Source organism: Panulirus ornatus, chromosome 4 (genome assembly GCF_036320965.1).
Source record: "Panulirus ornatus isolate Po-2019 chromosome 4, ASM3632096v1, whole genome shotgun sequence".
Classification (NCBI taxonomy): Eukaryota; Metazoa; Arthropoda; class Malacostraca; order Decapoda; family Palinuridae; genus Panulirus; species Panulirus ornatus.
In genome coordinates this window covers 91,117,169-91,132,855 of record NC_092227.1, presented here as the reverse complement: position 1 = coordinate 91,132,855, position 15,687 = coordinate 91,117,169, and the positions used below count along the sequence as shown (strand labels likewise).

General features: G+C 42.3%; 1 protein-coding gene across 4 annotated transcripts in view; it reads left to right on the top strand.

Annotated features, from left to right (window-relative positions):
• The window catches only part of Csas (CMP-sialic acid synthase), a 120,181-nt gene that overhangs the window by 14,874 nt on the left and 89,620 nt on the right, over window positions 1-15,687 (top strand). For all 4 annotated transcript variants that reach the window (XM_071657388.1, XM_071657398.1, XM_071657409.1 and 1 more), the window contains exon 3: window positions 9,718-9,870. In XM_071657388.1, coding sequence (XP_071513489.1) covers window positions 9,718-9,870 — 153 coding nt within the window. The remainder of the gene's footprint in view (window positions 1-9,717; window positions 9,871-15,687) is intronic.

Here is a 15,687-nt window from a genome sequence, read left to right as displayed (position 1 = left end):
CAGCACATCCATCCTCCTGCGCCCATCTCTATCCATAGCCCACGCCTCGCAACCATACAACATTGTTGGAACCACTATTCCCTCAAACATACCCATTTTTGCTTTCCGAGATAATGTTCTCGACTTCCACACATTTTTCAAGGCTCCCAAAATTTTCGCCCCCTCCCCCACCCTATGATCCACTTCCGCTTCCATGGTTCCATCCGCTGACAGATCCACTCCCAGATATCTAAAACACTTCACTTCCTCCAGTTTTTCTCCATTCAAACTCACCTCCCAATTGACTTGACCCTCACCCCTACTGTACCTCAGCAAACTTATACCTCTGTAATTTGAGCACTCACTCTTATCCCCTTTGCCTTTGTACAATGGCACTATGCACGCATTCCGCCAATCCTCAGGCACCTCACCATGAGTCATACATACATTAAATAACCTTACCAACCAGTCAACAATACAGTCACCCCCTTTTTTAATAAATTCCACTGCAATACCATCCAAACCTGCTGCCTTGCCGGCTTTCATCTTCCGCAAAGCTTTCACTACCTCTTCTCTGTTTACCAAATCATTTTCCCTAACCCTCTCACTTTGCACACCACCTCGACCAAAACACCCTATATCTGCCACTCTATCATCAAACACATTCAACAAACCTTCAAAATACTCACTCCATCTCCTTCTCACATCACCACTACTTGTTATCACCTCCCCATTTGCGCCCTTTACTGAAGTTCCCATTTGCTCCCTTGTCTTACGCACTTTATTTACCTCCTTCCAGAACATCTTTTTATTCTCCCTATATATATATATATATATATATATATATATATATATATATATATATATATATATATATATATATATATATATATATATTATCCCTGGGGATAGGGGAGAAAGAATATTTCCCACGTATTTCCTGCATGTCGTAGAAGGCGACTAAAAGGGGAGGGAGCGGGGGGCTGGAAATCCTCCCCTCTCGTTTTTTTTTTTTTAATTTTCCAAAAGAAGGAACAGAGAATTGGGCCAGGTGAGGGTATTCCCTCAAAGGCCCAGTCCTCTGTTCTTAACGCTACCTCGCTAATGCGGGAAATGGCGAATAGTTTGAAAGAAAGAAAGATATATATATATATATATATATATATATATATATATATATATATATATATATATATATATATATTTATATTTATATATTTATATTTTTTTTATTTTCCTTTATCGCTGTCTCCCGCGTTAGCGAGGTAGCGCAAGGAAACAGACGAAAGAGTGGCCCAACCTTCCAACATACACATGTATATACATACATGTCCACACACGCACAATATACTTACCTATACATCTCAATGTACACATATATATTACACACACAGACATCTACATATATACACATGTACATAATTCATACTGTCTGCCTTTATTTATTCCCATAGCCACCTCGCCACACATGGAATAACAACCCCCTCCCCCCTCATGTGTGCGAGGTAGGGATAGGAAAAACACCAAAGGCCCCATTCGTTCACACTCAGTCTCTAGCTTCATGTAATAATGCACCAAAACCACAGCTCCCTTTCCACATCCAGGCCCCACAGAACTTTCTATGGTTTACCCCAGATGCTTCACATGCCCTGGTTCAATCCATTGACGGCACGTCGACCCCGGTATACCACATTGTTCCAATTCACTTTTTTCCTTGCATGCCTTTCACCCTCCTGCATGTTCAGGCCCCGATCACTCAAAATCTTTTTCACTCCATCTTTCCACCTCCAATTTGGTCTCCCACTCCTCCTTGTTCCCTCCACCTCTGACACATATATCCTCTTGGTCAATCTTTCCCCACTCATTCTCTCCATGTGACCAAACCATTTCAAAACACCCTCTTCTGCTCTCTCAACCACACTCTTTTTATTTCCACACATCTCTCTCACCCTTACATTACTTACTCGATCAAACAACCTCACACCACATATTGTCCTCAAACATCTCATTTCCAGCACATCCACCATCCTGCGCAAACCTCTATCCATAGCCCACGCCTCGCAACCATACAACATTGTTGGAACCACTATTCCTTCAAACATACCCATTTTTGCTTTCTGAGATAATGTTCTCGACTTCCAAACATTCCTCAAGGCTTTCAGAATTTTCGCCCCCTCCCCCACCCTATGATTCACTTCTGCTTCCATGGTTCCATCCGCTGCCAGATCCACTCCCAGATATCTAAAACACTTCACTTCCTCCAGCTTTTCTCCATTCAAACTTACCTCCCAATTGACTTGACCCTCAACCCTACTGTACCTAATAACCTTGCTCTTATTCACATTTACTCTTAACTTTCTTCTTTCACACACTTTACCAAACTCAGTCACCAGTTTCTGCAGTTTCTTACATGAATCAGCCACCAGCGCTGTATCATCAGCGAACAACAACTGACTCACTTCCCAAGCTCTCTCATCCACAATAGACCGTATACTTGCCCCTCTTTCCAAAACTCTTGCATTCACCTCCCTAACAACCCCATCCATAAACAAATTAAACAACCATGGAGACATCACACACCCCTGCCGCTAACCCACATTCACTGAGAACCAATCACTTTCCTCTCTTCCTACACGTACACATGCCTTACATCCTCGATAAAAACTTTTCACTGCTTCTAACAACTTGCCTCCCACACCATATATTCTTAATACCTTCCACAGAGCATCTCTATGAACTCTATCATATGCCTTCTCCAGATCCATAAATGCTACATACAGATCCATTTGTTTTTCTAAGTATTTCTCACATACATTCTTCAAAGCAAACACCTGATCCACACATCCTCTACCACTTCTGAAACCACACTGCTCTTCCCCAATCTGATGATCTGTACATGTCTTCACGCTCTCAATCAATACCCTCCCATATAATTTACCAGGAATACTCAACAAACTTATACCTCTGTAATTTGAGCACTCACTCTTATCCCCTTTCCCTTTGTACAATGGCACTATGCAAGCATTCCGCCAATCCTCAGGCACCTCACCATGAATCATACATACATTAAGTAACCTTACCAACCAGTCAACAATACAGTTACCCCCTTTTTTAATAAATTCCACAGCAATGCCATCCAAACCTGCTGCCTTGCCGGCTTTCATCTTCCATAAAGCTTTTACTACCTCTTCTCTATTTACCAAATCATTTTCCCTAACCCTCTCACTTTGCACACCACCTCGACCAAGACACCCTATATCTGCCACTCTATCATCAAACACATTCAACAAACCTTCGAAATACTCACTCCATCTCCTTCTCACATCACCACTACTTGTTATCACCTCCCCATTAGCCCCCTTCACTGAAGTTCCCATTTGCTCCCTTGTCTTACGCACTTTATTTACCTCCTTCCAAAACATCTTTTTATTCTCCCTGAAATTTAATGATACTCTCTCACCCCAACTCTCATTTGCCCTCTTTTTCACCTCTTGCACCTTTCTCTTGACCTCCTGCCTCTTTCTTTTATACCTCTCCCACTCATTTGCATTTTTTCCCTGCAAAAATTATTCAAATGCCTCTCTCTTCTCTTTCACTAATAATCGTACTTCTTCATCCCACCACTCACTACCTTTTCTAATCAACCCACCTCCCACGCTTCTCATGCCACAAGCATCTTTTGCGCAAGCCATCACTGATTCCCTAAATACATCCCATTCCTCCCCCACTCCCCTTACCTCCTTTGTTCTCACCTTTTTCCATTCTGTACTCAGTCTCTCCTGGTACTTCCTCACACAAATCTCCTTCCCAAGCTCACTTACTCTCACCACTCTCTTCACCCCAACATTCTCTCTTCTTTTCTGAAAACCCCCACAAATCTTCACCTTTGCTTCCACACGATAATGATCAGACATCCCTCCAGTTGCACCTCTCAGCACATTAACACCCAAAAGTCTCTCTTTCGTGCATCTATCAATTAACACGTAATCCAGTAATGCTCTCTGGCCATCTCTCCTACTCACATACGTATACTTATGTATATCTCGCTTTTTAAACCAGGTATTCCCAATCACCAGTCCTTTTTCAGCACATAAGTCTACAAGCTCTTCACCATTTCCATTTACAACACTGAACACTCCATGTATACCAATTATTCCCTCAACTGCCACATTACTCACCTTTGCATTCAAATCACCCATCACTATAACCTGGTCTTGTACATCAAAACCACTAACACACTCATTCAGCTGCTCCCAAAACACTTGCCTCTCATGATCTTTCTTCTCATGCCCAGGTGCATATGCACCATTAATGACCCATCTCTCTCCATCAACTTTCAGTTTCACCCATATCAATCTAGAATTTACTTTCTTACACTCTATCACATACTCCCACAACTCCTGATTCAGGAGTAGTGCTACTCCTTCCCTTGCTCTTGTCCTCTCACTAACCCCTGACTTTACTCCCAAGACATTCCCAAACCACTCTTCCCCTTTATCCTTTAGCTTCGTTTCACTCAGAGACAAAACATCCAGGTTCCTTTCCTCAAACATACTACCTATCTCTCCTTTTTTCTCATCTTGGTTACATCCACACACATTTAGACACCCCAATCTGAGCCTTCGAGGAGGATGATCACTCCTCGCGTGACTCCTTCTTCTGTTTCCCCTTTTAGAAAGTTAAAATACAAGGAGGGGAGGGTTATATATATATATTTATATGGCTCTGAGTGAAATGAAGCTCAAGGGTAAAGGGGAAGAGTGGTTTGGGAATGTCTGGGGAGTAAAGTCAGGGGTTAGTAAGAGGACAAGAGCAAGGGAAGGAGTAGCAATACTCCTGAAACAGGAGTTGTGGGAGTATGTGATAGAATGTAAGAAAGTAAATTCTCGATTAATATGGGTAAAACTGAAAGTTGATGGAGAGAGGTGGGTGATTATTGGTGCATATGCACCTGGGCATGAGAAGAAAGATCATGAGAGGCAAGTGTTTTGGGAGCAGCTGAATGAGTGTGTTAGTCGTTTTGATGCACGAGACTGGGTTATAGTGATGGGTGATTTGAATGCAAAGGTGAGTAATGTGGCAGTTGAGGGAATAATTGGTATACATGGGGTGTTCAGTGTTGTAAATGGAAATGGTGAAGAGCTTGTAGATTTATGTGCTGAAAAAGGACTGATGATTGGGAATACCTGGTTTAAAAAGCGAGATATACATAAGTATACTTATGTAAGTAGGAGAGATGGCCAGAGAGCGTTATTGGATTACGTGTTAATTGACAGGCGTGCGAAAGAGAGACTTTTAGATGTTAATGTGCTGAGAGGTGCAACTGGAGGGATGACTGATCATTATCTTGTGGAGGCTAAGGTAAAGATTTGTATGGGTTTTCAGAAAAGAAGAGTGAATGTTGGGGTGAAGAGGGTGGTGAGAGTAAGTGAGCTTGGGAAGGAGACCTGTGTGAGGAAGAACAGGAGAGACTGAGTACAGAATGGAAAAAGGTGAGAACAATGGAAGTAAGGGGAGTGGGGGAGGAATGGGATGTATTTAGGGAATCAGTGATGGATTGCGCAAAAGATGCTTGTGGCATGAGAAGAGTGGGAGGTGGGTTGATTAGAAAGGGTAGTGAGTGGTGGGATGAAGAAGTAAGAGTATTAGTGAAAGAGAAGAGAGAGGCATTTGGACGATTTTTGCAGGGAAAAAATGCAATTGAGTGGAAGATGTACAAAAGAAAGAGACAGGAGGTCAAGAGAAAGGTGCAAGAGGTGAAAAAAAGGGCAAATGAGAGTTGGGGTGAGAGAGTATCATTAAATTTTAGGGAGAATAAAAAGATGTTCTGGAAAGAGGTAAATAAAGTGCGTAAGACAAGGGAGCAAATGGGAACTTCAGTGAAGGGCGCAAATGGGGAGGTTATAACAAGTAGTGGTGATGTGAGAAGGAGATGGAGTGAGTATTTTGAAGGTTTGTTGAATGTGTTTGATGATAGAGTGGCAGATATAGGGTGTTTTGGTCGAGGTGGTGTGCAAAGTGAGAGGGTTAGGGAAAATGATTTGGTAAACAGAGAAGAGGTAGTAAAAGCTTTGCGGAAGATGAAAGCCGGCAAGGCAGCAGGTTTGGATGGTATTGCAGTGGAATTTATTAAAAAAGGGGGTGACTGTATTGTTGACTGGTTGGTAAGGTTATTTAATGTATGTATGACTCATGGTGAGGTGCCTGAGGATTGGCGGAATGCGTGCATAGTGCCATTGTACAAAGGCAAAGGGGATAAGAGTGAGTGCTCAAATTACAGAGGTATAAGTTTGTTGAGTATTCCTGGTAAATTATATGGGAGGGTATTGATTGAGAGGGTGAAGGCATGTACAGAGCATCAGATTGGGGAAGAGCAGTGTGGTTTCAGAAGTGGTAGAGGATGTGTGGATCAGGTGTTTGCTTTGAAGAATGTATGTGAGAAATACTTAGAAAAGCAAATGGATTTGTATGTAGCATTTATGGATCTGGAGAAGGCATATGATAGAGTTGATAGAGATGCTCTGTGGAAGGTATTAAGAATATATGGTGTGGAAGGAAAGTTGTTAGAAGCAGTGAAAAGTTTTTATCGAGGATGTAAGGCATGTGTACATGTAGGAAGAGAGGAAAGTGATTGGTTCTCAGTGAATGTAGGTTTGCGGCAGGGGTGTGTGATGTCTCCATGGTTGTTTAATTTGTTTATGGATGGGGTTGTTAGGGAGGTAAATGCAAGAGTTTTGGAAGAGGGGCAAGTATGAAGTCTGTTGGGGATGAGAGAGCTTGGGAAGTGAGTCAGTTGTTGTTCGCTGATGATACAGCGCTGGTGGCTGATTCATGTGAGAAACTGCAGAAGCTGGTGACTGAGTTTGGAAAAGTGTGTGGAAGAAGAAAGTTAAGAGTAAATGTGAATAAGAGCAAGGTTATTAGGTACAGTAGGGTTGAGGGTCAAGTCAATTGGGAGGTGAGTTTGAATGGAGAAAAACTGGAGGAAGTGAAGTGTTTTAGATATCTGGGAGTGGATCTGGCAGCGGATGGAACCATGGAAGCGGAAGTGGATCATAGGGTGGGGGAGGGGGCGAAAATCCTGGGGGCCTTGAAGAATGTGTGGAAGTCGAGAACATTATCTCGGAAAGCAAAAATGGGTATGTTTGAAGGAATAGTGGTTCCAACGATGTTGTATGGTTGCGAGGCGTGGGCTATGGATAGAGTTGTGCGCAGGAGGATGGATGTGCTGGAAATGAGATGTTTGAGGACAATGTGTGGTGTGAGGTGGTTTGATCGAGTGAGTAACGTAAGGGTAAGAGAGATGTGTGGAAATAAAAAGAACGTGGTTGAGAGAGCAGAAGAGGGTGTTTTGAAGTGGTTTGGGCACATGGAGAGGATGAGTGAGGAAAGATTGACCAAGAGGATATATGTGTCGGAGGTGGAGGGAACAAGGAAAAGAGGGAGACCAAATTGGAGGTGGAAAGATGGAGTGAAAAAGATTTTGTGTGATCGGGGCCTGAACATGCAGGAGGGTGAAAGGAGGGCAAGGAATAGAGTGAATTGGAGCGATGTGGTATACCGGGGTTGACGTGCTGTCAGTGGATTGAAGCAAGGCATGTGAAGCGTCTGGGGTAAACCATGGAAAGCTGTGTAGGTATGTATATTTGCGTGTGTGGACGTATGTATATACATGTGTATGGGGGGGGTTTGGGCCATTTCTTTCATCTGTTTCCTTGCGCTACCTCGCAAACGCGGGAGACAGCAACAAAGTATAATAATAAAAATAATAATAATAATTAAAATAACCACAGTGACATCACATAGACCTGCCTCACACTGTTATTCTCTCAGAGTGATTAAGTGTGAATTAAAACCTTGGAACATACCAGGGAGGTCATGCATATTTCTTTCATACATATTTGAAGTTTCCTCTTAGTAAGGTGGTGCCAGGAACAGATGAAGGATGGCCTAATTTGCTCACTTCCACTCTCGAGGTTTCATGTATAATGCACAGAGATGAGGATACCCTATCCACTCCTAAGCCCTACAGACCTTTAAGCAGTTTCTCTTGACTATTTGATATACCCAGGTATCAAACAAAAATTTAAGGAGCCCAGTTAGAATGATGAAAAATATATTTATTGTTCTGCTAGGTGAAATAAGATATGTATATAGGGAAAATGCAAAAACATTGAAAAAATCATAATGAGTGATTCAGAACAGATCCAGATGAGCTCAAGATTGACAGTTTTTCAATGTGTTTGGAAGTTGAGAAAAAATATGGTTAGTCAATCAATAGATTCAGTGAATGCTGTGCACTGTCCCTGCTGACTGGCAAAAATCTCATCATAGGCTCTTGAAGGGTGGTATTCCTTACACATACCTCTCGTCTTTTATTTCTTTCAGAATAGTTTCTTGTTCACCTTCAAACTCTCATCTTTCTCCTGTGATTCTCATTTGCTTTCCTCTTGTTCAATACACCATTCTTTTAACTTTACTCAGGATTTTATGTTTTACACTCTTCACCCTCCTTTCAATTCTGTTTTCTTGCAGGTTCCAGTTCTTTTCAAGCTCTGTGGTGCACGTGCTTAATCTGTCATTCCACCATGCTGTACTTTTCTTTCCACGACCTGCAGATGCAGGGATGCAGACATTCCAGCCTCTGATAAGGCATTCTTAAACTTCTTCACTATCATTTCAACCTTAACTCTTACATTTTCAGATCCTCTAAGTTTTTCATTGAAAGTTCTTATGGTTTTATATTCCTTGTTTTTTAATTCTGCTTTCTAGTGCTATACCATTTTAAGTGAAAGGCTAACCTACATATTACATACTACCATATGGTCAGACAAACCCTAACCTATGCTGCATATCATGCAAAGTACTTATTATGGTTCTTCTTTCTAGAAACATGTTAATCTTGCACTTATCTACCTCATCTACCATGTTCATGTACCATGTCTATTGGCAAACATTTTTGTGTTTAAGATGCATCATTGCCTTCTCATATGCAGCCCAAATATTCTTTCACCATTGTCATATACACCCAAGAACCCATACCCACCTATCACTTCCTCCTCTGCTGTATCTCCCATCCATCTTATTCAGGTTAACTCTCACACAATTTCTTGTCAGGATCTGCATCCTGTATTGCCCAGGATCTTCATCCTGTATAGGTGGGATCAGTATCCTCTGTTACCCAGGATCTGTATCCTCTATTGCCCGGGATCTGTATCCTTTATTGCCCAGGATCTGCATCCTCTGTTGCTGAGATCTACATCCTCTGTTGCCCAGGATCTGAATCCTCTGTTGCCTAGGACCTGCATCCTTTATTGCTCTTTGAAGTTCTCTGCAGTAGGTATCTTCAACCCCTTTTTCTTTATCATCACATGGCACATAAAGGACCTTTATATACATAATAAAACTCATGCTTGAGTTTCATTACTAATGTTCTTGCACCGACATAGTCAAACATCTTTTTAAACCACTCTTACTTTATTGGCAGTATAACCTCTAACCTAACCATCCATATCATCTTGCATGCCAAGAATCACACACTTTCTTTGAAAGCTGTATGAGCCCTTAGATAGGAATGTTTTCAGAACTGTGGCCTTGGTTTCAACTCTGTATACTTGCAAGAAGGGTAGGGGTGTCCAGCTCCCTAAGGTAGACTTGCTACCGCAGAAATAGATTTCTTTGATAAAAAGATTTTAAGGGTAGACAAAGTTTTGTTTCTTGATTGAATTGACTTTTCAGGTTTTAGCAGTATATGGGTTAGTACAGATGATGACAAGATAGCAGAATGTGCTGAGAGAGGAGGAGCTAATGTACATCGACGAGCAGAATACACTGCAACAGATAGAGCGTCATCATTGTGTGCAGTACTGGAATTTATACAGCATCACCCAGGTATTATAACAATATGAACAATATGTCACACTGTAGTATAGATGAGTGTGCAACAATGGGAAATACTGGAGGGAATACACTTGCCAGTGTGTAATGGGCAGTCTGTTTCTGAAAAGGTGGAATGATGATGAAAGAAGCGCCTGTTGTTTAAGAATGTAGCACAAAAGAATGATAGCAATGACCAGCATGATAGAGTAAATCATGTAATATGTGTAGAGAAACTAAGAAACTTATACATCAAACTGAGCCTCAGTATGAAACCTTATATTATATTTTATATTATACTTTGTTGCTGTCTCCCACATTAGCGAGGTAGCGCAAGGAAACAGATGAAAGAATGGCCCAACCCACCCACATACACATGTATATACATAAACTCCCACACACGCACATATACATATCTATACATACATATACACACACTAGGAAAAGACAACAAAGGCCACATTCATTCACACTCAGTCTCTAGCTGTCATATGTAATGCACCAAAACCACAGCTCCCTTTCCACATCCAGGCCCCACAAAACTTTCCATGGTTTACTCCAGACACTTCACGTGCCCTGGTTCAATCCAGTGACTGCACTTCCACCCTGGTATACCACATCGTTCCAATTCACTCTATTCCTTGCACACCTTTCACCCTCGTGTATGTTCAGGCCTCGATCGCTCAAAATCTTTTTCACTCCATCCTTCCACCTCCAATTTGGCCTCCCACTTCTCGTTCCCTCCACGTCTGAGACATATATCCTCTTTGTCAATCTTTTCTCACTTATTCTCTCCCTTTGACTTAACTATTTCAATACACCCTCTTCTGCTCTCTCAACCACACTCTTTTTATTACCACACATCTCTCTTACCCTTCCCTTACTTACTCGATCAAACCACCTCACACCACATATTGTCCTCAAACATCTCATTTCCAACACATCCACCCTCCTCTGCACAACCCTATCTATAGCCCATGATGCCTCACAGCCATATAACATTGTTGGAACCACTGTTCCTTCAAACATACCCATTTTTGCTCTCTGGGAAAATATTCTCGCCTTCCTTACATTCTTCAACGCTCCCAGAACCTTTGCCCTCTCCCTCACCCTGTGACTCACTTCTGCTTCCATGGTTCCATCCAGTATGAAACATATATTGCTAAAAATAGCAAAATATTTCTTAAGTAGGTTTATGGTTATAGTAGAGTCATTACCCTGTCATTTGGTTCACTGATTGTGGAATATAGTTAGATGGTTCAGTATGATGAAGTCCTGGCAAAGATTCTTATTTTTTTATCTGTATTAACAAAGACACAACTCATGTTCCTAATTCAGTTCCATTGCTCAAAATGGAAAGTATATGGAGAGAGGGGCGAGCATGCCTGGGAAGTGGGTCAGTTGTTTTTTGCCACTGATACATTTCTAGTCACTGATTTGAGTGAGAAACTGCAGAAGTTGGTGACTGAGTTGGGAAAAGTGTTTGAAAGGAGAAAGTTGAGAGTAAATATGAATGAGAGCAAGGTTATTAGGTTCAGTAGGGTTGAGAGACAAGATAGTTGGGATGTAAGTTTGAATTGAGAAAAATTGGAGGAAGTGAAGTGTTTTAGATGTCTGGAAGTGGACTTAACAGCAAATAGAACCATGGAAGCAAAAGCGAGTCGCAGGGTGGGAGAGGGGGCGAAGGTTCTGGGAGCAATGAAGAATGTGTGGAAGGAGAGAACGTTAATTTGGAGAGCAAAAATGGGTATGTTTGAAGGAATGGTAGTTCCAACAATGTTATATAGTTGCGAGGCATGGGCTATAGGTAGGGTTGTGTGGAGGAGGGTGAATGTGTTGGAAATGAAATGTTTGAGGATGATATGCAGGGTGAGGTGGTTAGATTGAGTAAGTAATGAAAGGGTAAGAGATGTGTGGAAATAAAGAGTGTGGTTGAGAGAGCAGAATAGGGTGTGTGAAATTGTTTGGACATATGGAGAGAATGAGTAAGGAAAGATTGACAAAGAGGATATAGGTGTTAGAGGTGGAGGGAACAAGGAGAAGCAGGAGACCACATTAGAGGTGGAAGGATGGAGTGAAAAAGATTTTGAATGATCGGGGCCTGCACATACAAGAAGGTGAGAGGCATGCAAGGAATAGAGTGAATTGTGTGGTATACTGCAGTCAACGTGCTGTCAATGGACTGAACCAGGGCATGTGAAACGTTTGAGGTAAATCATGGAATGGTCTGTGGGGCCTGGATATGGAAAGGGAGCTGTGGTTTTGGTGCATTACACATGACAGAGACCGAGTGTGAACGAATGTGGCCTTTTTTTTCTGTTTTCCTGGTGCTACCTTGCTGAAGCAGGGAGAGTAGCAACGCTGTTTCCTGTTTGGCGGGGTAGCGCCAGGAATGGATGAAGGCAAGTTAGTATGAATATGTACATATGTATATATGTATATATTTGTGTATGTTTTTTTTTTTTTTTTGCCGCTGTCTCCCGCGTTTGCGAGGTAGCGTATGTATGTATATGTATATGTATATGTATGTATGTATATGTATGTATTATCCCTGGGGATAGGGGAGAAAGAATACTTCCCAGGTATTCCCTGCGTGTCGTAGAAGGTGACTAAAAGGAGTGGGAGGCTGGAAATCCTCCCCTCTCATTTTTTAATTTCCAAAAGAGAAACAGAGAAGGGGGTCAAGTGAGGATATTCCCTCAAAGGCTCAGTCCTCTGTTCTTAACGCTACCTCACTAATGTGGGAAATGGCAAATAGTTTTTTTTTTTTTTTTTTTTTTTTTTTTTTATACTTTGTCGCTGTCTCCCGCGTTTGCGAGGTAGCGCAAGGAAACAGACGAAAGAAATGGCCCAACCCCCCCCCCCATACACATGTACATACACACGTCCACACACGCAAATATACATACCTACACAGCTTTTCATGGTTTACCCCAGACGCTTCACATGCCTTGCTTCAATCCACTGACAGCACGTCAACCCCTGTATACCACATGACTCCAATTCACTCTATTTCTTGCCCTCCTTTCACCCTCCTGCATGTTCAGGCCCCGATCACACAAAATCTTTTTCACTCCATCTTTCCACCTCCAATTTGGTCTCCCTCTTCTCCTCGTTCCCTCCACCTCCGACACATATATCCTCTTGGTCAATCTCTCCTCACTCATTCTCTCCATGTGCCCAAACCATTTCAAAACACCCTCTTCTGCTCTCTCAACCACGCTCTTTTTATTTCCACACATCTCTCTTACCCTTACGTTACTTACTCGATCAAACCACCTCACACCACACATTGTCCTCAAACATCTCATTTCCAGCACATCCATCCTCCTGCGCACATCTCTATCCATAGCCCACGCCTCGCAACCATACAGCATTGTTGGAACCACTATTCCCTCAAACATACCCATTTTTGCTTTCCGAGATACTGTTCTCGACTTCCACACATTTTTCAAGGCTCCCAAAATTTTCGCCCCCTCCCCCACCCTATGATCCACTTCCGCTTCCATGGTTCCATCCGCTGACAGATCCACTCCCAGATATCTAAAACACTTCACTTCCTCCAGTTTTTCTCCATTCAAACTCACCTCCCAATTGACTTGACCCTCACCCCTACTGTACCTAATAACCTTGCTCTTATTCACATTTACTCTCAACTTTCTTCTTCCACACACTTTACCAAACTCAGTCACCAGCTTCTGCAGTTTCTCACATGAATCAGCCACCAGCGCTGTATCATCAGCGAACAACAATTGACTCACTTCCCAAGCTCTCTCATCCCCAACAGACTTCATACTTGCCCCTCTTTCCAGGACTCTTGCATTTACCTCCTTTACAACCCCATCCATAAACAAATTAAACAACCATGGAGACATCACACACCCCTGCCGCAAACCTACATTCACTGAGAACCAATCACTTTCCTCTCTTCCTACACGTACACATGCCTTACATCCTCGATAAAAACTTTTCACTGCTTCTAACAACTTGCCTCCCACACCATATATTCTTAATACCTTCCACAGAGCATCTCTATCAACTCTATCATATGCCTTCTCCAGATCCATAAATGCTACATACAAATCCATTTGCTTTTCTAAGTATTTCTCACATACATTCTTCAAAGCAAACACCTGATCCACACATCCTCTACCACTTCTGAAACCGCACTGCTCTTCCCCAATCTGATGCTCTGTACATGCCTTCACCCTCTCAATCAATACCCTCCCATATAATTTACCAGGAATACTCAACAAACTTATACCTCTGTAATTTGAGCACTCACTCTTATCCCCTTTGCCTTTGTACAATGGCACTATGCACGCATTCCGCCAATCCTCAGGCACCTCACCATGAGTCATACATACATTAAATAACCTTACCAACCAGTCAACAATACAGTCACCCCCTTTCTTAATAAATTCCACTGCAATACCATCCAAACCTGCTGCCTTGCCGGCTTTCATCTTCCGCAAAGCTTTTACTACCTCTTCTCTGTTTACCAAATCATTTTCCCTAACCCTCTCACTTTGCACACCACCTCGACCAAAACACCCTATATCTGCCACTCTGTCATCAGACACATTCAACAAACCTTCAAAATACTCATTCCATCTCCTTCTCACATCACCGCTACTTGTTATCACCTCCCCATTTACGCCCTTCACTGAAGTTCCCATTTGCTCCCTTGTCTTACGCACCCTATTTACCTCCTTCCAGAACATCTTTTTATTCTCCCTGAAATTTACTGATAGTCTCTCACCCCAACTCTCATTTGCCCTTTTTTTCACCTCTTGCACCTTTCTCTTGACCTCCTGTCTCTTTCTTTTATACTTCTCCCACTCAATTGCATTTTTTCCCTGCAAAAATCGTCCAAATGCCTCTCTCTTCTCTTTCACTAATACTCTTACTTCTTCATCCCACCACACACTACCCTTTCTAAACAGCCCACCTCCCACTCTTCTCATGCCACAAGCATCTTTTGCGCAATCCATCACTGATTCCCTAAATACATCCCATTCCTCCCCGACTCCCCTTACTTCCATTGTTCTCACCTTTTTCCATTCTGTACACAGTCTCTCCTGGTACTTCCCCACACAGGTCTCCTTCCCAAGCTCACTTACTCTCACCACCTTCTTCACCCCAACATTCACTCCTCTTTTCTGAAAACCCATACAAATCTTCACCTTAGCCTCCACAAGATAATGATCAGACATCCCTCCAGTTGCACCTCTCAGCACATTAACATCCAAAAGTCTCTCTTTCGCACGCCTGTCAAATTAACACGTAATCCAATAACGCTCTCTGGCCATCTCTCCTACTTACATAAGTATACTTATGTATATCTCGCTTTTTAAACCAGGTATTCCCAATCATCAGTCCTTTTTCAGCACATAAATCTACAAGCTCTTCACCATTTCCATTTACAACACTGAACACCCCATGCATACCAATTATTCCCTCAACTGCCACATTACTCACCTTTGCATTCAAATCACCCATCACTATAACCCGGTCTCGTGCATCAAAACCGCTAACACACTCATTTAGCTGCTCCCAAAACACTTGCCTCTCATGATCTTTCTTCTCATGCCCAGGTGCATATGCACCAATAATCACCCACCTCTCTCCTTCAACTTTCAATTTTACCCATATTAATCGAGAATTTACTTTCTTACATTCTATCACATACTCCCACAACTCCTGTTTCAGGAGTATTGCTACTCCTTCCCTTGCTCTTGTCCTCTCACTAACCCCTGACTTCACTCCCCAGACATTTCCAAACCACTCTTCCCCTTTACCCTTGAGCTTCGTTTCACTCAGAGCCAAAAC